The sequence below is a fragment of the Adiantum capillus-veneris genome, chromosome 18 (assembly GCF_014529385.1).
Source record: "Adiantum capillus-veneris isolate H3 chromosome 18, ASM1452938v2, whole genome shotgun sequence".
Classification (NCBI taxonomy): domain Eukaryota; kingdom Viridiplantae; phylum Streptophyta; class Polypodiopsida; order Polypodiales; family Pteridaceae; genus Adiantum; species Adiantum capillus-veneris.
Window position 1 is genome coordinate 119,485,037 of NC_140948.1, and position 25,836 is coordinate 119,510,872.

The window sequence follows — 25,836 nt, forward strand, 5'->3', positions numbered from 1 at the left end:
ACCAGTAGAACTCCTCTCCACCATTCCGTGTGAAAAAGGGTGAGCAACTGTGCTTGCACAATCTTCCTCGAGGCGCAACGTAGAAACAATTTTGCGAGGGCAGAAAAACTTTGCCAGTTCTCCGTGCGAAAGCTCTCTTAGATGTTAGTAAAGTATGAACTGACTACTGATTCGAATGTCCCACCGTCCGACCATTTGATACGAATGGTATAATTCTTCTGCGGTGTCTCGTGCGAGTCGCTCTTCTGTTTCAGTCTCCGAACCAAATGTCGTCCATAACAATTCAAATGGTACACGCTTAGCTGGCCTTGCGCACAGACGTAACACCGGCACAGATGGACGATGACGAGCTAGCAAAGCCCTTACTTCCTTATCTGAGACGTGCAAACGAAATACAGAAATACGAGCCTCTTGTAACTTACTACTGTAAGACCTCGCAAACCCTGATTGCACTGCAAATTTTGTCAACTTAATTTGTCAAAACGCAGATTTGATGCCCTTCTGCTTCTGGTCTTGAGAGTGAGCATGCGCACATATGCACACAAGTGTGGGGGGGCAATTACCCATCAGAAATGATAAGAATGAAAAATCTGTTGTTCGCTTCATATACATCGAAGCAGTGGAGATGTTAGACACGGACCTCGAGCTGCTGAGCATTATGGAAGTAAAAAAAGTGTTGTAGACGTTCAATTTGAGTTTCTGACTGAAAATATATGAAGGCCGGATGGATAGATTGTTCATCTGAACTTTATTTGTGTTTGTATATATGTGATGTGAAGCGTAGCGTCAGGGTGCTAAAAGACAAGACTTGCATAGATGTCTCTTGTCATTTAGAAGGCAACTTGCCTTTGTCTTGCTTTTCTCTTGCTTTGGAAATGTTATCTTACATGTTTAATGTGCATCTCACGGCTTATGGGTCTCTGGGGTGGTGTTGGTTTACTTTGATTACTGTCGGTTGTATTTGGGATGGACATTTGTCACACCTTATGGTTTTCACGTTTGATATCTTAACTCCATTTATGCATCTCAAGCTTGAATTTCCCAATCTCTTGTGTATCATTTTAGTGGCAACTTTATTGAGGGTTATGATGGGGTGGTGTGCTTGCACACCCTAGATTGTATGATGAAGACTGAGTATGTGCGTGAAGTGCCATTTGCCTTGCTTATGAGATGGCCCATGTTAGAGTCGTGGATTGGCATCGAAATGACTTGGTTTTGATTCACGAGCCTTAAATACTGTTTGGCAATTCCACATACTCATAAGGACTGAAAATGAGAAGGAATCATGTACATCATTAGACCACCCTTTTCTATTTATGCAGCGACAACATGTGTCATGTACAAGCATTTCTTTGGGCAGTTTACCTTGCTCTGCCATGCCTGAAGTCTCTTGCTAGGTTGATTAATGTTTGCTCGAAACCCCCCTTTAGCTCACTTTATTCATCCTTTATGTGTATGTTTAATCGAGGGTAGCACTTCTTGTATGGATAGATTGAGACCTTTTGGAGGGGATTATGTAGTGAGCGGACTTTTTGTGGTAATAAATTGTTGGAGACCCTACATTAGTGTTGTGACTATTTATGGCTTTATGGGTGACTTCTTTCCTCTTAGCAGATTGGGGCTTGGAAGGGATTCACACGGGGTCTCTGCTTGTTTGTTTTCTTTGCTGCTTTTCCTAGAAGGGTTGGTCTCCAAGATTTGGAGTTTGCAGATGCATTCATGGATCTACTGGATGTTTAGTAGGGTTCTTTATTCACTTTTCTAGAGGAGATTCTTGATGCTTTGTGGGCAGTGTGATCGGATGAATTGAATTAAGTTTTGGCGTTTTGGTTGGTGTTGAGCCCACTTGTACTTGGGTAAAGAGGATGAAGTTACCTGGCAACAATCTGAGCAGCATTGTAGACATTTTGGTGTTTCTCATGTATTTGACTTCATTCAGCAGTGTGTTACACGCGAATCTGAGTGCACCTATCCTTTTTTGATGAGGGCTCTGGTGGTTACTTAACAACAATGTACACGACTTACTTAGAAGTAAAGAGAAACTCTTCAGCAAGAGGGCTGTTGTTTTGGATGTTTCAGACAGGCCACAATTTTATCAACTGTCTTTGCGGAACTTACAGAGCAACCTCCCGCCAAGGAGGAGATGATGGTGGGATTAGTTCTAGATGTTTGTGCCCTAACTCTTCCAGATTCATCACAAGAATTATGTAGAGCCTATGGCAAAATACAAGGCAACAAAGCACTTCTTTGACCCTATCATAGTAAAGTGGACTTTTACATCATGAAGCTGGGTTTAACTCTAGTGCATCAAGAGTTCTGGCTTGGATGAGATAATCTAGATGGATGGTAAACATAGTTTATCAGGAGTTCCTGCTTGGATGAGATATACTAGATGGACGACAAACTTAGTACGTCAATACTTCCGAAAGGATGAGTTGACCAGAAAGATCTAAATTTTGTGTGGAGTCCGTACGGTCCAAAATTAGCATTGTAAATTGCATACAAGTGCCATGCTAGTAGTCTTTGCTCCTCTCTCTTTCTCGGCCTCTCCTTCTTTGTTTTTACTCGTGTGTGATGGCTATGCCGTGTCATCGGATTGTGACATGGCTAAGAGTAATCGTCCTGGATTACACTTTGTCAAAAAACAAGACTCAAAAAGCAGGTTATAGTAACGTATATAGATGTCAAGGAAACCATAGATACAATCTATACCATAGATCGCCCCCCCATGACTACCAGAGGTCAAGTTATTTGAATGTATAGCAAATCCCCGCTTAGCATGTCCCATCAATTGTTGTATGGACTCAGACTTCTGCTCAAGGTAGTAATCTCGGATCTCTTTGGGAAGTCCACAACAAATCCACTCGATTTGCTGCTTGAAACTGATCTTCTTAAAGGATGAAGCAGGTAGAAAAACATCCCAAAATTTCTCACAATAAGTATTTAAGGGTTCTCCCTTGACCATCCGAAGATGATTCCAGTCCTTCATCACGTCTCGTTCGTATTCTTGAGTGAGCCACGAAGAAATAAAGAGTCTCTTAAACTTAAGCCACTTTGTCGGTGCTTCTTTTCTTAACAAAAGAGTGGACCACCATGTCCGTGCATTGCCTTTCAAAAAGGATGTTGCCCGTCTAATCTTGGAGTGCTCTGTATAGCGGCCTCCAAAAAGCTATATCAAATTGTTGGATAAAGGCTAAATGTGAGGATTCTAGGTACTAATCCTCTATTAAGTACTTAAACTCATGATTAAGACTTATGAAACTGAACTGAACTCAAAGAAAGACTTAAGAAGACTCTGTGTTTGATTGATTGAATGTGTGATACAAGGGCTCCTTATATAGGAGACGAATAGACACAAATGAAAAGACACGTCTCTTGGTGAAGAGACATGACTTTAGACGTAAAGACATCCTTTCGGCGAAGAGCTGCAACCATTGGGCGAAGAGTCGCACCCGTAGAGCGAAGGGGTGTGACTAGTCGTCGAAGGAGTGTGGCTTTTGGCGAAGAGGCATGTCCTTTGAGCGAAGAGTCGCAACCATCCAAGCGTAGGGGTCCTCCTTGGCATGGCACTTCGCATATCTGCATCAACGAGTAAGTATTGTAATGTAGTTAAGTCACAAACGTGACATTCCCTCCCTCTTAAAATAAAACTCAGGGTAGTTGTAGAAACTCCGGGAGGAGGAAATGTATTTTTGTTGTGCTTCTGCTCCAAAGCTCTTGTTAATTCCCACGTCATGGCACTGTTATTGATCATGACTATTTTGCCAAACTGAAAACTGATCATATCTGCAACTTGTCTCATCTTTTTCAAAAGTATCAGTATCACATCTGCAACTTGATTAGTGCTTTTGTCAAAGTCTTTTGTAACTTCGAGCTTTGCCCAAGAAAAGATTGAATCTGTATCTGCTTCGAGTGAAATTATTGATAAACTGACTTGAGTTTTCTTTTGAGTAAAGACCACTGGTTGGAAATCTGTAAGGTATTCCATTGGTTTGTCTGGAACAGTAAAATCCTTTTGAAGGGATGTCGTAGACTGAGACATAATAGTGTTTGGAGGTACGTCCATTTGTAAAGGTTTATCTGTGAAACAAGTTGTGTCCAAATATTCCATTGCAACGACTAAAGTCGTGCTGCAAGATTCTGTATCCGTTTTATCCTTTGTATCATTGAAGGTAAGAATTGGTATCTTCAAGTTTGAAGAATTATCATTCACCACAGCATCAGTTATCTCATCAGAAACGAAGACTTCATTCTGCAAGGGCGGTGACGAGGCTTTTGTTTTTGCCCTGACCACAACCAAAGAAGTTGTGTGCGTTTGGGATGCCACACATGAACTAAAATCTCTTGAATCTTCAGCTTTATCAACGGGTATTAAGTCTTCCAGAGTAGGAGTAGCATGGCATGGCTCGCAAGGGGGAACTTGTCCAGCGTTGCGGCATTCACGACTGAGTACTTGACTAGGGTCGGAAACACGTGCCACTATGTGAGCCCACTTCGAAGAGGTTGAATGCTCTTTAAGGGGAGATCTTCTGAAAGCTTCATGTTGCTGCTTTTGCCGATGATCATTTTGAGGTTGAGGCTTGTTATAACAGTCATGTTGCAAAGAATGTTGCTTCTGAGCATGTTGTTGCTGAAGCAAAGTGAGTTTGTGTTGGGTTGTCTCTGAAGAAACATGCTGAGGGTGAGACATAGATTGCTGAGAAACCGTCGAAAACTGTTTGATACCAAAAGGTTGTTGCAATTGTTGCCGGAGAGCCTCCAATTTCACTGTAAGTGAGGAGATGTCTTGTTCCAAGGCGGCTACCCGATGCTTCCACAATGAGAGGTGAGAGTCCATACTCGAGCATGAACCGTTAATGAAAAGGAAGGCTTTGCTTGGACGCCAATGAAAGGGGTTCCTTCTTGTTGAGGGGAATGAAAACTGTTCACCAGAGGGGGCTGAAAAAGCATGTAGTACTCAAGCATTCCGTCCGTACATCCTGATGGCATGTCATCATTTGGCCGTTCTGCCTGCTGCCACGTCATCATTTTGGTTTTTGGGGGGGGGGGGGGGGGGAGTGTTGTCTTTTTGCTGTGTACGACCCGGGCTGCCATCTTTGTTGCCAAGAAACTCCAGCAATCTTATCGTTTGTCCCTAGCGTTGGCATTTAGAGGTTGTCTCATCGTGGGACGAGAGAGAGAGAGAGAGAGAGAGAGAGAGAGAGAGAGAGAGAGAGAGAGAGAGAGAGAGAGAGAGAGAGAGAGAGACTCTAAAACAACAAAAAAACAAGAGATCCTTTAAAAGAGCAAGAAACGTTTATGAAACCTTAAAAAACAAAAAATATCAACGACGAAACCTTGAAAAACAACGAAAAACAAACTTAAAACCCTACAAAACAACAAAAAAAACAGTGGAAAATCCTTTAAAAAGTGTAATTAACAATACAAACCCCTTAAAAACAACAAAAAATAGTGATGAACCCGAGAGAGAGAGAGAGATATGAAATGAAATCAAATGTTATATTAAACGTCTTCAAAAGGCCAAAATGACCTATGAGACCAAAGTGATACAATCCTTGTGGATCTATTCAATGTCTGGTTACAAAAATAAAATAAAATAAAATGAAGTAGAGTGAAAGACTAAACGAAAAGACTAAGATCGTCAAACTGAAATCATCATCATCATCATCCATGCCTGAGGATGCGGCGTTGTCCAAGAAAGTATTGCATCGGTCGTTGAAGATCTTTGTCAATGTCCGCCTCTGTAAATAGTCGTAGTGGGCGTCTCCCATGTCATACTAGAATAGTCTTGATTCTTTGATGGAGTCTCCATTGATATCGTGGTCGCCCCGTAGACGTGGGCATCTAGCTCTCCCGAGCTCAGTGGCTCTGCCCACTAATATACCTCTGGTAGAAGTGGGCTCTGAAGTTTGTTGTGAAGCATGCTCATCTGGTTGTTGAGTCCTTGCTCTAAAGAAGTCCCTCTGTGAATGTCTCCCATTGCTTGGTCTCTTCAAGAGACTCTCCCTGTGTCTGCGTAGCTCTAGCAAAAACAATCCGAGGCATCTCTGATCCTGATAAACCCATGACTCTAGCCAATGGTCCAAAGCCTTCTCTGAATAGACAGTGAAAGCGGCCTCGTATTTCATAGTATACTGGACAATGACAAATGTGATGTAACTCTTATCTTTGGCTCTATATGACACAACTGGCATATCTTGGCTTCTGCTGGTACTCTCCTAAATCTGCCAGTCTCAATCTCTAGCTGATGCGATGATGTGCGCATCTGACCAATAGCACATCGTATCCCACAGGATAAATGAGTGTCCATATAGGCTGGCCTGATCACATATCCATCTTCTGTTAGTTGGAGGAGATGCTCTCTATAGAAAGCCATCTTCGTGCCCAACTCTTGTACCGGTTGTATTCATGTGCTTTTGGTATCTAGTTGAATGAGATCCTAACATATAAGTCTAGTGATCTCTGTCCATGTGAGAGAAAGGGAAGGTACATCCAAGGAGTACTGGAATGGAGGCAATCTATCCATGCCGAAGCCATGTGACCGAAACCATGATGTCATCTGCCCATACCAACATGCTGTGTCCCCTTGTAGCGCTTGTTGTCGGGATGACTCAAGGGCTAGCCGAGCATATCTGTCTTTGGGGAGGTCCCATAAATTATGCATGAAGAAAACTGATCTAGTAAGGGCCTCAACTATGAGAGGGGGGGGGGCAACTAGCTCAGCTTGAATAATCTCATGTGGCACTGAGGCTCGAATCATCCAAGAGACTCATAGAGACTAGAGGCCTCTCCATACATCTCCATCCATCAGTGCTACTAGATCTGCCCTGGTGGTCGACTGAGGGGCCCCAAATCTGAACCCCATAGAGCATAGTGAAGTGCGCGACCAGGAGCGCGTGTGAGTGTGTGCAGCAATGGAGAAGAGAGGAGAAGAGGAGACCTTGTGTTTGCAGGGGCTAAAACTCACTCTCAATATAAGAGCCCCCTTATTCTATTATGTACATAATGAATAAATATAGTGGGCGGGCACCTGGCCTAGCCGGCCACATGGGGCTTTACCCCAACAACCTCCCACGTAAATGTCACGATTGTGACTATGTTGCAGTATTACATCTACTCCTAGTTGCAGATACGTGAAGTGCCATGCCAAGGAGGACCCCTATGCTTGGATGGTCACACCCCTTTGCCCAAAAGACGCGCCTCTTCGCCAAAAGCCACACTCCTTCGACGACTGGTCACACCCCTTCGCTCTACGGGTGCGACTCTTCGCCCAATGGTTGCAACTCTTTGTCCAAAGGATGTGTCTCTACACCTAGAGTCATGTCTATTCACCATGAGACGTGTCTTTTCATTTGTGTCTCTTCGCTCCTATATAAGGAGCCTATTGTACTCAGTTTTAAGTCATTCAATCATTCAAACAACAAGTGTTCTTGTCTCTTAAGTCTCAGTTTGATCTTAAGTATGAAGTTTTAGTCTTAAATATAGGTTTAGCACCACTAATCCTCACAGTAAAGGCCAATGTGGCCGTGAGAGAGAAGAAAACCGTACAAAACCTGTACAAGGCAGGCCATCATAAGTATGACCTTAGCCAACACCCACTGGCTCACTGAATCTGTGTGCATCCAACTCGTACAGAAAGTATAGAGCGATCGACACCATACTCCTCACCAAGCCGCACACATCCTGCAGGTATCTCACCATACGTTGCAAAGTACCCTTATGCTCAAGGCCAACATCAATCATTGCACGACTAACTGCTCTGCAAATGCACCTATCGCAAATGCAATCTCGGGTCTCGAGATCAGTATCTCGTACATGAGACTCCCGAATGCGGATGCAATCCTGACAATCTTTGCCAATGTGACTATCTCAGTCAAATCTGGCTCAGAACTCCACTCATGGCAATCACCCTGAGACCCGAGCTCCAATCCCTGGAATCCATCCTCATGTCCATCGCATGTCAAATGCACACCAAGAGCATTTGTCTGTCTTGAACCCTGTGTGGCAAGAGCAATGCCTAGCTCTAACTCACACACATCAGCCTCTGGCCTAAGCATATCCATGAATGACTGAATCACGACTGAATCCTCAGTACTCAAGCCATCCATATCCGTCATCGTATTCACGAATGAGATGCCCTGCTGCACGACTGTCTGCACAATTGGCTCAACATGCTCACAAACTGGAGCATCATGCAACCTACCCGCAAAGGAGACATGCCTCGTCTCTTTGCATGGCTGCGTACTCACAAAGACAGTGCCGTCTTGTACGTGACGTACTCGCATTGTATGAATCATGCCAACACTAACACCTCTCGCTATGACTAGCTGTCCACGATGCAATCTGAAATTGTGCTCGTCCAACACTACCTGGATCCGTTGTCTCGTAACTGACTCAGATATATCAAGCTTTGTGTCAAACCTGGCACACGGCGTACATCTCGCAACACGTATGATGCACCACTCGGCACCAATAGTCTGATATCTCTTGCACCAACTGTCATGCACTAAAACATAAGCTAGACACACACTTCCAAGCATACCACTAGCATATGTGCTAAACCACTCTCGACTCAGCGTGACATGAAATCTAGCACTCATTACCTTCACATCTAATATCCAATGTGAAGGTAATGTGTCATCAAAAACGACATAAGAAAGTCAAGAGTAAACATGGAAGCAAAGTATAACCGGCCTATACAACGTAGAGGGCGGTACTTTACACAGAGCACTGAGAAGGGAAGAGAACACAGTTGCGTCCAACGACTAGAATGTCACTGCGCACACGAGACCGACACCCTGTAGGCCCCAAAGACTGGCGCCCCTTTCGGTATTTCTTTATTCAAATTAAAGTAGACGATCCGACCACTTCGCACAAGCTTTCACAAAGCTGTCCAAACCTGGCGAGGGCTGAAAACGCAGGTTTTCGACCTGATTTTGGCAGCATAACGGCGCAAAAACCCCTGTAGGTCAAAAACACCTGTCTAGGACGGATTCCCTCGATATCTGGAAGCTTTCTGGTGAGCTGTCACAGAAATTCAGCGGGCTGTAATTCTCTGTTTTTCACTGCCTGGAGCCCAAAAGCCTGTACACGCATCCCAAGGCTCTCACAAGGCTCCCCCGATGTTCCCTTGCAGTTTGGGTGCGAAACCCTCAACCTGCAGAAAAACACAGCAGGCTGTAATTCGCTGTTTCGGATCGTTTTTAGCGGAGCGAACACGCCTACGCGTGTCCCAAGGGCTCCCGCACGCAATCGGACAGTTCCCCTGTGAATTGGACGAGTTTTCACGCGAGAAAACTCTCCGAACTCGCAATCTTTCGCGATGGAACTGCACCTGTGGGGGATTAGCAATTAGCTAATCCGGTTCCTGTTCAGAAGGCTCTTGCCTTGGCAAACGCGCATAAACCCCCAGAACTGTACATAGGTCAAATGAGAAGCCCACTAGTGGGGCATAACATACTGTACGTAGGGGAGAAAGAGAGCAGTATGTCGCGTGCGGGGCATCACTCCCGTCACCATACTGTGCATAGAGGGCAAGGTAAGCATTCCATAGCTTCTGTACCTGCTACAATCCACCTGAGGCTGAAAATGGCGCCCCCTTTGTTGATAGGCAGCTCGTTTTTGCCTCCCAGAGTGGCAGAATCGCTCACAGGCTGACACGTCGCCTAGTTTCCGAGTTTGGGCTTTCCCTGCTAAAAATATCTCAACTGGTGCGTCAGTTGACTTGACAGCAGAGCAATAAAATGTTCCCCTTGTCATTCCAGAGCTAATGACGCGAACACATTTTCCGGTCAAAAATAGCAGTTCCCTAAATTTTAGGAGATGCTTACATGGCGTCCCTATCAGTCTCCTGACCATCATTGAAGACTACCATTTGACCAACATCTACAATGTGGGTTAATTTACTGGCCCCTTTCAACTTATAAAGTTGCAATGACTTGACGAGTGGCCCAAATTCCAGTTTGGCGCACACGAGCTTCCATACTCATCAGAATTCAGTGCTAACTGGCCCGGGCAGTCCTTGTCTGACCGACCTAGATCCCCGATGTGAGAAACCCATTTGGCTGCAGCCGTTTCACATTGGCCATGCAATGTCCACTTGCACCTTTTCAAGGGTTTTGGGACAAACAAGTAAAAATAAAATAAATATATCTAATACTTATTTACGGAAGGCAACAGGAAAAATACACCTCCTGGTGACACACCCCACCCTTGAAATACTGCAAGCGACCTCGCTTGCATGCCAATAATACATGCAGATATCTCTTGATATCACATATATTCTATGATGGGAATCCAAGATATACATCCTTCCGGAAATGTAGCGTTGGACGATTAAACAATCCCACCAACCTGGCTACGACACATATATCAAGCATAGAAGTCTTCTAGTGTACTCTTGAGCACAAACTTCTCTAGCTAAATTCTGTATGGAAAGAGTAGATACAATTACTTAACTACTCTCTTGAGCATCATGAACCATGCTCTTGCCTTGCTCCAAAAAGGTTGCATCAAGTCACAGTGGGTTCCATTTGAAAGGCTTCAAGATACAATTGCAATAGCTGAGGTGAATCAAGCAATTCAGACTCTTCCATCTATTTGGCATCTAATGATGGATAGTTCTTGAACTTCACCAAATAGCGTCTTGCAACTTTTCCTCTTAACCTTTCTTTCTTTATGTGCCAATATCTGTTCAGGAACAAGGATTTCATCCAATTCTTCCACTTCGGGTTGTTCCTCACCAAGCATATTCTCTGGCACATCACCAACAAAGGGCCTTAGAAGGCTGACATGAAAAGCATTATGTATTTTCCAGCCTTCTGGTAGCTTTAACCTGTAAGCTACATCGCTGATCTTTTCTGAAATCTGAAAAGGACCATAATATCGCATACTGAGCTTAGGAAACAAGCGTTCCTTGCCTTTCCTTTTCCTTAACCTGGCCTTTTCAAAGCGCAAAAGTACCCAATCACTAAGTGAAAATACAAGTTCACGACGGTGACGATCAGCAGCTTTCTTTTGCTTAGCCTGAGTCTTCTCAAGAGCAATCTTTATCTTCCTGTATGTTTCATCCATATCTTGCACATACTTGTCTGCCTCAAATATCTTGTCCTTAGTCCGCAAAATGGGTGGGACTTTCTTTCCTCCTTCCACTATCTCAAATGGTGCCTTACCTGTTGATGTATGCACAGTGTTATTGTAAGCATATTCAACCAATGGGAGATGGTGTTCCCAAGTTGCCTTGTGCTCTGAGACATAACATTTGAGTAGGTCCAAGACAGTAGAATTTGCCTCTTCTGACTGTCCATCAGTTTGCGGATGAAACGAAGAAGAGAACTTGAGCGTAGTGCCCATGTTCTCAAACAATGCCTTCCAGAAAAGACTCGTCATACGTGGATCCCTGTCACTGACAATTGACTGAGGCATCCCATGATATTTAAAGATATTGCTCATGAATATCTTGACCATGTGTTCTGGCTTTATCTTCTTCCTAACAGGAATGAAATGGGCCTGCTTATTGAACCTACAAATGATAGTCCAAATCCCATCATTTCCTGTTTGCGTCCTTGGAAGATCAAAGATAAAGTCCATTGCTATACTTTCCCATGGCCTATCAGGGATCGGCAATGGCTGCAACAATCCCGGTTGCTTTTGTCTGTCAAATTTGACTTTTTGGCATACTAAGCATGATCTTACAAATGTGTCAACATCTTGACGCAAAGCTGGCCAATAGAAGAATGCCTCAACCCCTTTCACTGTCGCATCAATTCCACGATGCCCAGCATAAGGTGGAGCATGACTTTCCATCAAAATCTTTGGCCGTAACTGTTTAGTAACGCATAACTTTCCATGCATCATGAGAAAGTCATTCTTAAGCATATAGTGCTCATGATGTTGCCCATCAACAAGCTGGTCATAGATCCTTGCAAAATCTGAATCTTCAGCATAGTGTCTTCATTTCGTCTAGTTCACAATGGTACGGAATTGACACTGCTGAAATTTGGGGCTTTCGTGACAACGCATCAGCCACCACGTTCTTTTTCCCTTGCACATGCACAATCTGAAAATGGAACATTGACAAGATGTTTGCCCATCGCATGTGCTTCTCAAACAACTTCGTCTGTGTAAGAAAATATCGCAAGGTTTGATGATCCGTTTGGACAACAAAATCAGCCCCTAGCAAATAGTGTTTCCAACTAGTGAGAGCATGAATTACTGCCAGCAATTCTTTCTCATAGACTTGCAATTTCCTTTCAGTCTTCAAAAGAATTCTGCTCTCATATGCGACTACTCGGCCATTCTCTCTAAAAGCTCGTTGACCTGACCCATAATCTCTTTCTGCTGGGCTGCACTAACCCTGTATGGTGGTCTGTTCGGTGGACTAGAACCTGGCACAAGATCTATAGTATGATCCTCAGGTCTCTCAGGAGGTAACTCCCCTGGCAAAGAGTCCGAAAAACAATCACTGAAACCACTCAAAAAAGTTGACCTGTCTTTATCTAAGGTAGACAAATTAGATACAACTTGAGGTACTTCTTTTGCAAAGATCAAGTACACAGAAAGATGATTCTTTATTACAGATGAAATAGCAGAAGCAGAAACAACTGGAACAGACTCGCCTTTAAGCTTTACATCAAGGACATGAATCTTTCCTCTATGTACAAGGGTAATCTTTTTGTTGTAAGTATCCACCATAGCATGCAACCTGTAACACCATGGGATACCCAATAACACATCACAGCCCTCAAGCGGCATAATATGAAATTCTTCCGTATCCACATAGCTTTGAATGTGCAGACGAAGCTTTCCCAGAATGGGAGTAACAGGCTCTGAATGTCCTGGGCATGCCAAACTTGCTTCGCCTGTCATACCCATCTCCTCTGCACGAATGCCCAACTTTGATGCCAATTCTGGTGATATGAAATTTGCACGGGCTCCTGGATCAAAGAAAACCAGCACTGTCTGGTCTCTAACTTTGCCCCAAGCTCTGCACAGCTCCGTGGCATCTGTGTTTGGCTGATCTCCAACCAAATCTGGAACAAGTCCTGCACTCGGCTTTGGCTTCTTCCCTTTATGGTCTGACTTGTCATCCTTATCCTGTGACTTCTTCTGTGGGCGCTCATTTGCAAAGTGTCCTTCCTGTTCACAAATGTAGCATTTCTTGGCCTCCCTAAGAGCTTTCCGTTCTTCAAAAGTTTTGCCAGAAAAATGCCTCTTTTGTCCTTGTCCTCGTCCCGAAGAAGACTTAGACTGCTTCTTGGACGTATCACCTTCTTCAGTGGAGGGCTTCTTTGTGGGAGGCTCAGAAGGCTTTGCTGCAACATTGCCCTTGGCTGAAAACTGTTTGCCCTGGGACCCTTTCTTGTGGCTATTAAATCCATCGGAATCTCCCTTCGACAGATTGCTGGCCACTCTTGCATTTTCTATCAACTGAAACATATTCATGACAGTAGTCTTTGTGCAGTAGTCCCTGATTTTCTTGGGCAATCCGCAACAGTACTTCTCAATCTGTTCTGACAATGGCACAAACCTGTAAGAGGTGACTGGCAACAGTGCGGCCCAAAACTGTTTATTGTACTCTTCCAGATCCGCACACTGTTTAGCATTCAACTCGTGCCATTCCGTCATCACATCCACTTCAAAAGTGTTTGTCAACCATGCAGGCGCAAAAAGTTGTTTGAATTGGACCCACGTTGTTGGGGCTTGACCCTGGTTCAACAATGCGGTCCACCATTGAAGCGCATTCTTTTCTCAAGAAAGTGGCAGCCTTGCGTATCTTTGAAGATTCCGTGAAGTTGCCTCTAGCATAAGCTGCATCGAACTGTTGTATGAAGGTCAAAGCCTTCAATTGGTCCTCAGTTCCTCTGAAAGTTTCAAACTTCACTCCCTGCCCACCTTCCTTGTAATCCTTAGGCTGACTCAAAGGAGCCACATTATCATAAACAGGTGCCTGTAATAGTGGTGCTCCATGAGTGTTCATTCCAGCACTCGCATCAACTGTTTTCCCTGTCATATCTGCATTTTGTACGTATGGCTGCGAAAAACCAGCCATACCAAATTGTGTTCCAGGCACTCGAAACTGACCATAGGCACCCTGAAAACCTGGTTGGACACCCATGTTCGCGTACATAGGGTTACCCATGCCTGTTTGCATTGTCCCGAACACATTCCCTGGCATATAACTTGTGGAAGGTCCAGCCATAGCTTGAAACATTGAACCACCTCCAAAATAACCAGGATAAGTATTAGGTAATGGAAGGGTCTGATGCATAGCCTGTTCATTGCTCCCTTGACCATTCACAAACGGTTCCTGTCTAGCTAAAGCAAGTTGCTTTGGATCATTGGACACCGCTAGTTGCTCAACCACATGGGCTTTCCCTCGAGCATCATGAGTCCTCTGCGCATTGGAAATCTCCTTTTCCTGCAACGGCTCAGTCATGCTCTATGTAGGAGGCTGAAAACCCCGTGTCGGAGCCTGTAAGAATTCCTGCATCCTTGGGTTGTTAGCCAACTGCTCAAGCAAGTCCATGCAACAACGCAGTTGAGTTCTAAACAACCTGTCCTCTTCTTGAAGAGTTGAAGGAATTTTCTCTGTGCCATGTGAGGAAGATCTCTCTTCAGGTATTTGGTCTCTCTTCTCTGCCATATCGACAAGCTCTGTGTTGCTTTCACCCACAACAATCCACGCTGCACTTTTTGAAGAAAAAGTGACTATCCCGTCGATGGAACCATATAACCGGCCTGTACAACATAGAGGGCGGTACTATTTCAATTACCTGTTAACTTTACACAGAGCACTGAGAAGGGAAGAGAACATAGTTGCGTCCAGCGACTAGAATGTCACTGCGCACACGAGACCGACACCCTGTAGGCCCCAAAGACTGGCGCCCCTTTCGGTATTTCTTTATTCAAATTAAAGTAGACGATCCGACCACTTCGCACAAGCTTTCACAAAGCTGTCCAAACCTGGCGAGGGCTGAAAACGCAGGTTTTCGACCTGATTTTGGCAGCATAACGGCGCAAAAACCCCTGTAGGTCAAAAACACCTGTCTAGGACGGATTCCCTCGATATCTGGAAGCTTTCTGGTGAGCTGTCACAGAAATTCAGCGGGCTGTAATTCTATGTTTTTCACTGCCGGGAGCCCAAAAGCCTGTACACGCATCCCAAGGCTCTCACGAGGCTCCCCCGATGTTCCCTTGCAGTTTGGGTGCGAAACCCTCAACCTGCAGAAAAACACAGCAGGCTGTAATTCGCTGTTTCGGATCGTTTTTAGCGGAGCGAACACGCCTACGCGTGTCCCAAGGGCTCCCGCACGCAATCGGACAGTTCCCCTGTGAATTGGACGAGTTTTCACGCGAGAAAACTCTCCGAACTCGCAATCTTTCGCGATGGAACTGTGCGTACCTGTGGGGGATTAGCAATTAGCTAATCCGGTTCCTGTTCAGAAGGCTCTTGCCTTGGCAAACGCGCATAAGCCCCCAGAACTGTACATAGGTCAAATGAGAAGCCCACTAGTGGGGCATAACATACTGTACGTAGGGGAGAAAGAGAGCAGTATGTAGCGTGCGGGGCATCACTCCCGTCACCATACTTTGCATAGAGGGCAAGGTAAGCATTCCATAGCTTCTGTACCTGCTACAATCCACCTGAGGCTGAAAATGGCGCCCCCTTTGTTGATATGCAGCTCGTTTTTGCCTCCCAGAGTGGCAGAATCACTCACAGGCTGACACATCGCCCAGTTTCCGAGTTTGGGCTTTCCCTGCTAAAAATATCTCAACTGGTGCGTCAGTTGACTTGACAGCAGAGCAATAAAATGTTCCCCTTGTCATTCCAGAGCTAATGACGCGAACACATTTTCCGGTCAAAAATAGCAGTTCCCTAAATTTTAGGAGATGCTTCCATGGCGTCCCTATCGGTCTCCTGACCATCATTGAAGACTACCATTTGACCAACATCTACAATGTGGGTTAATTTACTGGCCCCTTTCAACTTATAAAGTTGCAATGACTTGACGAGTGGCCCAAATTCCAGTTTGGCGCACACGAGCTTCCGTACTCATCAGAATTCAGTGCTAACTGGCCCGGGCAGTCCCTGTCTGACCGACCTAGATCCCCGATGTGAGAAACCCATTTGGTTGCTGCCGTTTCACATTGGCCATGCAATGTCCACTTGCACCTTTTCAAGGGTTTTGGGACAAACAAGTAAAAATAAAATAAATATATCTAATACTTATTTACGGAAGGCAACAGGAAAAATACACCTCCTGGTGACACAAAGTCGACATCTCCGTCATGCGTAGCCCTCCCACATCATCCAAAGTGATAGCATCCCTCTTGTGCTGTCTTATCCGCCGAAAACAATGCCTACGTACATGCCCTGTATGACCACAATGCCAACACACAACATCTATGTGCTTGCAAGATCGTCCTTTGACTGTAGGCATCTCTCTAGACTCATTTTTGCTAAAAGCATTGCACAATCTTTGCCATAACTCTCTAGCTGTACATGCATCCAATCCAATGCGATAGACAGACTCACCAAGGTGTAACATGATCGTCGAACATGCAAGCTCGTCCAAGTCCTCCCACTCATCGTCAGTCATAGACTTTGGCCTAGCATCCATGCCCTGTAGTGGCGACACTTGGTCCAATTGAGTCAATGCATCATGCATACCTGCTTTCCAATGCTCAAAGTTTGAACCATCCAACTTCGTATGGAAAAGCATGAACCTTGACAATGATGCACATGCCAAATCCATGGCAATAACCTGTGACAAGATCAAGCACAAATCAATCAACTGACAATAGCCAAAGCTTGGCTAACTCATACACCAAGCATTGTCAAAATACAACAAAAGCTGGCATAAGCTGTTTAAGAGAACTGTCAACAAATATGGTGATCAATATAACGAAACAAATGAGCAAAACCGCTCAAATGATGCCAAAAAACCCGCTCTAATCCAAGAGCACTATGTGGTATCCGATGAAACTATCATTAACAATCTTCCTCTTGAAGAAATTACCACATGTATGTCAAATGACATAATCCGGCACTCTCACAATGCGATGCCAAAACACTATGGCAAAGCAACCACTGAGTGCCAAATGCAGTGTTTGGCTATCTAACCATAATAACCATACATGCCATAAACATGCTCAAAATCATGAGCAAATCATGCACAAAATCTGCACTCAAGCATACATGAGTTTCCCAAAGTCTCAACTCCATAATCTTGGAAAACAATCCTGTAATCCGAAACACAAAGTGCATCAACGACACTCTACAAGCAAGGCATATACTAGCATAAACCTGGATGCAAATCAACCAAAATATGGCACAAATTGATGCTCACAACAGCTAAAATCAATCCACATATGCCATTGCAAGGCGAAGAATACCATCCGCCGAAAAGTGCACATCATGTGCATCCACATGGCAATACAAACGAGCATCAAGCATGCACCAACAAATGTGTATCAAATGAGCATCCGAATCAGCTGAAAATTCAACTCACAATCATGCCAGAAATGCTTGTAAAACTCTCTGCAAATCCGTGTACCACACTTTCGAAATCTCCTTAATTGCATAAGTCAATGTACATAACCTGTGATGAATCCACTCTCAAATATTGAGAGTCCACAAGAATGCATACATCCACAGGTGTTCTCAATGTATGTGCATAAATTTGTTGAAAATCTCAACCCACACTCTCTTCACTGAGAGCAAAACCTCAATGCACAAAACAAGAGAATGACAGAGCTCAATCTGAGCTCTTCAAATGTAGCAAATCACCACAATAGGCATACATAATCTTCAACTTTTCGAGTACCCTGCAGCCGATCAACCCATATCTCTCAAATGGTCAGAATTTGCAGAACTTCCTTCTGCAAAGTTGTAGATCTCGAAAAAACGGTTAGAAATTGCGGGAATGGACCTGAAATGGGTTGTTTTTACAGGTCAAAACAGATCTGTAAAAATCTGCAGTTGTGTACCCTAGACGTGCAGGCAGTCTGCCAAACGTACAACAAAATCAGTGCTGAATTTGGAAAAACTTTCAATTGGAAAGTTTGTAGACCACGATGTTTGCAATAAGGATTTGTGGGAATCAATCTTTTTCTCAGCCAAAATCCTGCTGCAAAACAGTGCTGAAAGTTTCACAGCTTCATAGCAATCTCCACCACAATGTCGGTGTGCTCTCTGCATTCGCCATGAGCTCTGATACCGGTTGAAGTGCGCGGGGAGCGCGTGTGAGTGTGTGCAGCAATGGAGAAGAGAGGAGAAGAGGAGACCTTGTGTTTGCAGGGGCTAAAACTCACTCTCACTATGTGAGGCCCCTTATTCTATTATGTACATAAAATAAGTACAGTGGGTGGGCACCTGGCCTAACCGGCCACATGGGGCTTTACCCCAACACATAGTTGAAGCCACTAGAGTGTCAACAACCACAGCTTTGTTCGAGGTTCTTGAAACCGAACCTACGAATACATCTTCTCCAATCCTCCCAAGGCTGCATAAGCTCTTGTCAAGCTAGTTCCTGTTGCTCTGCTCAATGAAAACGTCGGTCCACTAAAGACTACCCCAAGATAGGTGTATGCATCTGTATATTCCACCGTCTCTTGGCCATATGTAAAAGTGGGTGCTGACCTCCTGACCCACTGTGGTGTGGTGTTACACACCATAACCTTGGTTTTCCCCAGGTTAACAGACAATCCACTATCATGAGCAAATGTGGACAAAGCATCTAAATGACGCTGCATCCCCTTCGGGGAGTCGGAAATCAACACATTATTATCAACATATAACAATAGTGGGATCCATGTCCCTGCCAACTGTGCTCCTCTATCACCATCCCTCTCAATGTCGTCAGCAACCTCATCCACATACATGCCAAATAGTGTAGGAGATAGCGGGCAACCGTGTTTCACCCCAATAGTGGAGCGAACCAAATCAGAAATCCCCTCTAGAGTGCGTACATGCCCCACTACTGACTTGTATAGAGCCATGATCCCCCAGAGAGAGAGAGAGAGAAAATGAAATGAAATGTTATATTAAGGTCTTCAAAAAGGCCAAAATGACCTATGAGACCAAAAAGTTACAATTGGTGAATCTGATACCATGTCTGAGTACGGAAATTACCAAGTTACAAAGTTACCCAGTTACAGAGGACTAACACTAAAACACTAAGGCACTAAGGAGAAAGGAAATAAAGGGGGGGGGGGGGGGGGGGGGGGGGGGGGTTTGTGGGTTCATATGAAATCTCTCATCGGTCGCTGTCGGATCTCATCGACCTCCTCCATGGTCAAAACTCTGGTTGGGCGTCTTGCATGTCGAGCTAGAGTGATCTCTATCCTCTGTTGCAACCTTCGTCGGTAGTGGGAGACCCCCCGAGGTTGTGGACGTCTGGATCTGCCAAGTTCTTGAAAATTGAGGTCGTTGAACAATAATGTCAATGGAAAGGAGCTAGGTTAATAGAAGGGGGAACCCTCAATAGCACTTCTGACTCTTCTTGTTTCTTTTCACAGGTAGACTCTATGCAAAAAATCGAGTGCTTAAGATCCCTTTAAATGAACGAACTAAAGCAACGGACATGATGTTGTCTACTTTGATGCAACAACTTACTGAGGTACCTTTTAAGTTTTGAACTATACTGGATTATTAGATATTATAGAGCAATGTCTTGTTTGTTGATCCTGACTGTGATTTTGGAAATGTTCACTTTATCTCTGGAAGCTTGCCTCCATCTTTTCTATCATAAGGGGAGAGATTGCAGCAACCATTCGGTGCTTGAAACTTGTGCATATGATTTTTGACTATTTGGTTGCTCCTAAGTAGCTATCTTGCAATAAACACTTTATCCTAGATTTATGATCGTCGTTAGCGGCACCATTTTGGCTACTCAGTTTAGTGATGGTTTTATGAAAACTCACTAGGCATGGATGCAATTCTTGACTAGAAGTAGTATGGCATAGCACACTCCAGACTGATGATTGTGGCTTAATGATGAAACTTTTGATACATAGAGAGATTTCTGGTATAAAACATATACGATGCTATAAGGTTAGTAAACTCTGTCACATAAACTGCACAAACACCCATGACTATTCCTCAATCAACTAATCTTTTGGAAAGGCATGCACAAATCTATTATCAAAACTTGGAGAGGTTTTAAATAAAGCAAGTTCTAAGGGATTGAAAGAAACGCATCTTGTTATCAAACAAGTGGCCTTTCATACCCATGAATTTTGTTGAACTTGTAGATTGTGCCAATTGGCTGTGGAAATTGCAAGCTTTTTGATGATTCCAAATCTTATGACTTGTTTATGTGAAGTACTATGTAGGATACGAAGTCTATTCAGTTGAGCTCCAACGACAGCCTTTACATCGAGAACTTTGCATTGAGTATGTTTATGAGGGCTGATAAGCAGGAAAGAAGTGGGAACGTTGAGATGTAAGTGGCTCACCTTCACTGTTTTCTTTTATTTGCGTGTTTCGATTAGTCGGGTTTTGATTTTTAAACAGAACTTTTCCATTGGAACAGGAAAACTGCCAAAACATTTTATGCTGCCAGCTTATTTTTTGAAATATTGCAGAATTTTGGTGACGTTCCATTGGATGTAAGAAATCAGATTGTCGCACAACTCCAAGAATGTTTTATATTTCAAGCTTACCTTTGCGTAACTTTTATTTTATTTGGAACTTTGTTAAAGCGGAGAATACTTCTTGGGCTTGGTAGGTTCAGCAAAAGCAGAAGTATGCTGCTTGGAGAGCTGCAGAAATTCACAAGACATTGAAGGCCAAAGCTAAGAGGGTTTCGAAGCAAGGAAGTGAGCCTTCTCCATGTCGGCCTGCTAGTGACAAGGCTTTGTCGGTTTCAACTGGTCGCTTCAGGAGTTCTGTGGTGAGTGTGTCTTTAGTTTTTTCTTGGTCATAAGGAGAATTTGTTAAAATGCCTGGTTTGGTATCTGTGAATTATGTGCAACTAATCAGCAAAAAAGAAGACATGCACGGATCTTCAAGAACAGGATACTCCTCTCAAGCCTCAAAGTGCACATTAGAACTCCCTATTCCTAGAGGAGAGACAATTCCAAATGTAGAAATTAAACCTGATGAATGAGGGTGGATATAATTTTGCAGTGGTCTGCCAGAGCTCTTTCACCATAACTTTGCAAACCAAAGAACAAGACCTCTAATCTTTACTGGGCTTTAAGTGGTGCATAAATGTTTGAGAAAGCATGATAACACTGGTTGGAATTGCATCAATCTATTTCTTTGAAAGGAATTCACAGTGGGTTGGTCGGATGTGGATTTCCAAAAGCAATGGCATTGACAGGATGATGCTTCTCACAATAGTTTTTTTAGGGCAACTATTGCTTGGGAATACGGGATGACTGAGGGAGTCCCCGTGTGCTTTGGCTAGAGAGAGGGCTTGTAGGAAGCAGAAGAGCTGGCTGATTGCAGCTCTTCTGTATCGAACCTGTTGGCAGTTTAGGTAAGGTTTGTAATTGGAGCTATAACTTGATGTGCTCAAAGTTCAGGGGTTGGTTGTATGTCAGGCTATGGACAAGATGTGCTGCCAGATGGTGTAAGAGTAACCTTGGCTGATGCGTTACTGCCCATTGAGGTTAGAAGCGAAACAAGTTTTGTCTTTTGTGGTGGCTAGATGGCAGAGCGATAGGCTGGTAGGTGCTGTTGAAAAGGTATTAAAGGTGCCGGTGTCTATATTCACCAGCGTCTTTCCTTTGAGTTTTGCATGCTAGGAGCTGCAGAGAGAATGCTAAATTGCGTATCTTGCATGAATTGGCTTCTAGAGGCAAATTTCTAAATTGCGTCTTACTAACTCATGAACTTGACCTTATGAGAATTGCTTATTTTCTTGTTCACGTTTCACCACATTTGCCTTGGCAGTACTGCTGACAATCATCATTAATCCTTCATATCATTTTTCATTGGATTTGTAGACCTGTTCATGGTTCAAAATGGTTTTTTAATTGTTTGCTTATCACCATGTTTGCCTTAGCGATGCTGCTGTGACAAACATCGTCAATCAATGATTTCTTTCCTTAAATCTTTTTGCCTTTCTTAGTCGCTTTCCTTGATTGCTTATTTTCACGTGATATGTTTAGCATATGCATTACAGGAACGACTTGAGAGACCACGCAGCTAGGCATAGTTTCAAGAGCTCTGCATGAAAGGGACACTCTTGATACCATTGTCACACCAGCTCTGATGTATGAAGTGTGCCTTTCTTGTTTGGGCCCTTTTCACATAATGGTGGAGTAGCATTGGGCAATGAATAGAAAACCCACAGAAATGTATTTGCTATGGAGCCTATTGCTGAGGCAGATGTTGTGGCTATAGTTGTAAGATGGTGCTGGAACAAGGCTTTTTTATGCCTTTGACACATTTTAGAGGACTTAGAAATGAGGATTTCTTGAAGTCTCTATTATATAGAGCCGTGTGAATCATGTTACTTTTCTTTCTGGTTTCTCTCTGAGTGATCAGTTTATTTGTCTGAGTTTTGAACACGTAGCTAGATGTTATGCCATGGGGAAGCGGAAATTGTGGAGCATTATGTCTGGAGATCCCCAGTCTGTTATGAGATCCAAGGGTATATCATTGCTTGATAAGAAGGATTCTGAGTCCCTTTGTTGATTGATGCAAGTCATGAGCAGAGGCCTGTTGTGATGTCAAGTACACCGCTTCAGGGTGAGTCGGCAGCAGTAGAAACTGAAGCTAGAGTACTGCTTCATCCCTGGCTTCTTGTTACATCCACATCCATGAAGGTTTGAGCTAGGTCACGACCCGAATCGCTAGACAGAGCCCCTTCACTCTCAGATTGATGAAATCTAGAGACATGATCAAGCCATTCTCCTGTTTGTAAAGGAAGTTCAAGGCAGAAATGCTGATTTTGTGTCCATTTTTGACCTCCTATGTCCAGTTTTTATCCTAAGAGCTAGATGCATGTTTGTCACTGTTTTATTACTGGGCTTATCAGATACGGATGTGGAGATGCATTAAGACTAGATACTGAGATTCCCCTGGTATATGTAGTCCTTCCACTGTAGGGTTTATGATCCTACATCCAGTTTGGACTTTTATGCTCATCTGCTTTTGTGATAGCCATTGGATGATTGGACATAAGAGTTTCATGCAAATAAGGGGCGTCAATTAATTTACGTCGTGTATATACTCGATAGACTATCGATTTGAATTGCTTATCTAAATGCCCGGAAATGCTTTCATTGTTTCTCTTTTGGTTTGTTTCTTGTATTTCATGCTGGCGTTGCATCAGTTTGATGTTTTTTATTGGCTAATTGAAAATTTGGTTCTGTGTGAACAGTTGAACTCCAACAAATCAGTTGCCTATCCACTTGATCCTCCCAATGAATATTCAGCGGTGGAGCCGAATGCAAATGCTGAACTAGATCAGCTCCCACATGTGACCATGCTATCTGAGGAGGATTCAAGTAATTCCAGCTTTATTTTTGGCTCAGTTTCCACCTCTTCAATGGCGGTGAGCAATGTAGATAACCAGGACGAGACAGAGGATGACCAGTCCTTCTATGATTGTAGCGACGCAGATCTGAGTGCGCTTTCCTCTAGTGATTCGGAACACGAATCAGACCACGAAAATGCCACTGCCAATGTTGTATTTGATTACGAAAATGTCACTGGCGATGTTGCAAACGAGAGTTACCATCCTTCGGCCGGAGATGTATCGAAAGCACAAAAGGTTGCAAAATTGGCAGTGAGTGCTCTTGCATTTGATGATATACCATCTGCAATATCATACCTTGAACGGGCTATAGATTTATTAACTAACAACTCACCAAAGTGAATTATCTAGTGCCAAAATGAGAATGTAATATAATTGTAATGTTATGTGCTGTATTTTATACTGGTGGAACTCACACTTGGATTGGGCAACCATTCTAATAGTGAGCTACTATAGTTACTCAATCCTGGTGAGTCACTTGATAAACTTTGTGGGGTTGTTCAAAATGCCACTTTTTCAAGCGTGGTTTAAATAAAAGCTTCCCTTTATACATCGGGGTCAAGTTTGAGCATCACCTTTTGGCATAAAGCAACGTTCTTAACGAGTTGCAAATGTTCTTAACCGTAGTTCAGTAATGGGGATACTTCTGTATCTCATAGCTCATCAATTGCGCAATAATTAGTGTGTGAAAGCAGTTTTTTGATATAATTAGGTAATTGGTGATATCTTGCATAAATTAAACTTTTTATTTTCAAGTTATATTGTATGCTTTGGATCGACCTTATTTCCAAAATTTAAGGCAATTCACTCAAAAAGTTATTATATATCATAGTCTACAATGACAAAAATGTTTGTGGTCTCACTCAAAAGCTTAACACGTGGAGTGCACCATGTGGGTATTAGCATGCTTGTGCTCGCATGGTGGGACCAAGAATACATGGGGAGCTTGGCATGAGATGGGCAAATTTGATAAAATCTAGGAGTTACTTGTTTCTTGTTACCGCAAATCACAATGTGAGTTTTAGTACCGGTTTGTAAGCCTCGGAAAAAAAATTTCAGCAGATTTTGCAAACTTTTCAGGTTAAGCGAGAAAAACCAATGTTTTTTACGTTTTTTGCACATTTTTTTGAGTTTTTGCGTATGAATGTTTTTGTAATTTAACACGCTTTCTCAAAACATTATAGATATACAATTTATGAAGCTGGCTTGTCATTAGAGGTTTTTGTTCCTCTTCAATGAGAGTAAGGACTTTGAAATTAAGTGTGTTTTTCTTACCTGGGCTGATTTTTGGAGGGTGTGTGTGGTAAGTGCCATGGATATATCGGATCCAAATTTAGTTGGTGAGAAAACTTTGTTTCGACATCATTCGTCACTCTTCAAAATATACTGCATTTTTAACTTTTTGGAAGTATTGTAGATTTTGGTGTCCAAATGGTTTAAGCGCATGCTAGCATGATGTGTGTACTCTACATATTTAACCAGGCTTGTCATGTTGGTTTTAGCTATGATAAAGCTAGTATGGTATGTAAAGTTAGTGTGATATGGTTGGAAATTGCATAGAGAGCATAAAATTTCCCTTAAAAGGAATCTTCATGAAGATTTATTGTGCTTTAGAAGTACCTCTACAATGCTATATGATGGCAATAAAACAAAAATGATTTCAATTGTTCTTTAGAACACTAGGATCCAGTACCAATAAAGGCAAGTGAATTCTCTAGGACACCGGACAACCAAGCATGACATGCCATATTGTTTGTGGCAAGATAAAGCTTTATCATTATAAGGTTGCATAGAGATCAATAAACTTCACATATTGAAGATTTCCGATCAAATTTCGAAGAATGCTTTTTTATCTCAATTTTTCAAGCTTAAGACAGCTCATCTGAAACACATAAACAATGGAAACTTATAGTCTTTTGGTATACTCAATCCACTGTTCATCAATGTGAATTATAGTACTCGTTTGCCATCATCAAAGTCATATTCTCACAAGTTTTTGGACACTTTCAAGGTCGAGCGAGGAAAATCGATGAGTTTTATGTTTTTGTTGACTCTACATCGATACTTTTTTAACTAGATTTTGAGTTTTTTGAGTCCAAAGAGACCATAAATATATGATTCATGAAATTGGTTTGTTTGTTTTTCTTGGATGAGAGAGATGGCTTATTTCTTTCAACGAATCAAGATCAACTGTGTGTGTTTTGTAGGCGCCATGGATAGTTGTTGAGAACACACTTTGTTTGAGCATTGTCGCAAGTTTTGTCGTCACTCTCCAAATTACACCACTTTTCATTTTTTTGGACCTATTGAATAGATGCTTGGCAAGGGCAAGGCAGACGAG

General features: G+C 43.1%; 1 protein-coding gene across 1 annotated transcript; it reads left to right on the forward strand.

Moving 5' to 3' along the window:
• Positions 1-205: 205 nt before the first annotated feature.
• On the forward strand, positions 206-24,047 carry LOC147436296 (protein HOMOLOG OF MAMMALIAN LYST-INTERACTING PROTEIN 5-like). Its single transcript, XM_086488131.1, has 6 exons — positions 206-426; positions 19,522-19,622; positions 20,338-20,447; positions 20,538-20,613; positions 20,733-20,897; positions 23,340-24,047. The coding sequence occupies exons 1-6, from the start codon at positions 336-338 to the stop codon at positions 23,835-23,837; spliced, it is 1,041 nt and encodes a 346-aa protein (XP_086344257.1). The 5' UTR covers positions 206-335; the 3' UTR covers positions 23,838-24,047.
• Positions 24,048-25,836: the final 1,789 nt, after the last annotated feature.

Excerpts from the sequence above, each read along its gene's own strand:
- LOC147436296 (XM_086488131.1), top strand. The coding sequence starts at position 336 with ATGGACGATGACGAGCTAGCAAAGCCCTTACTTCCTTATCTGAGACGT. Across the intron at positions 427-19,521 it reads GCCTCTTGTAACTTACTACT|GTAGACTCTATGCAAAAAAT; the intron begins GTAAGACCTCGC and ends TTCTTTTCACAG. Across the intron at positions 20,898-23,339 it reads GTCGCTTCAGGAGTTCTGTG|TTGAACTCCAACAAATCAGT; the intron begins GTGAGTGTGTCT and ends CTGTGTGAACAG.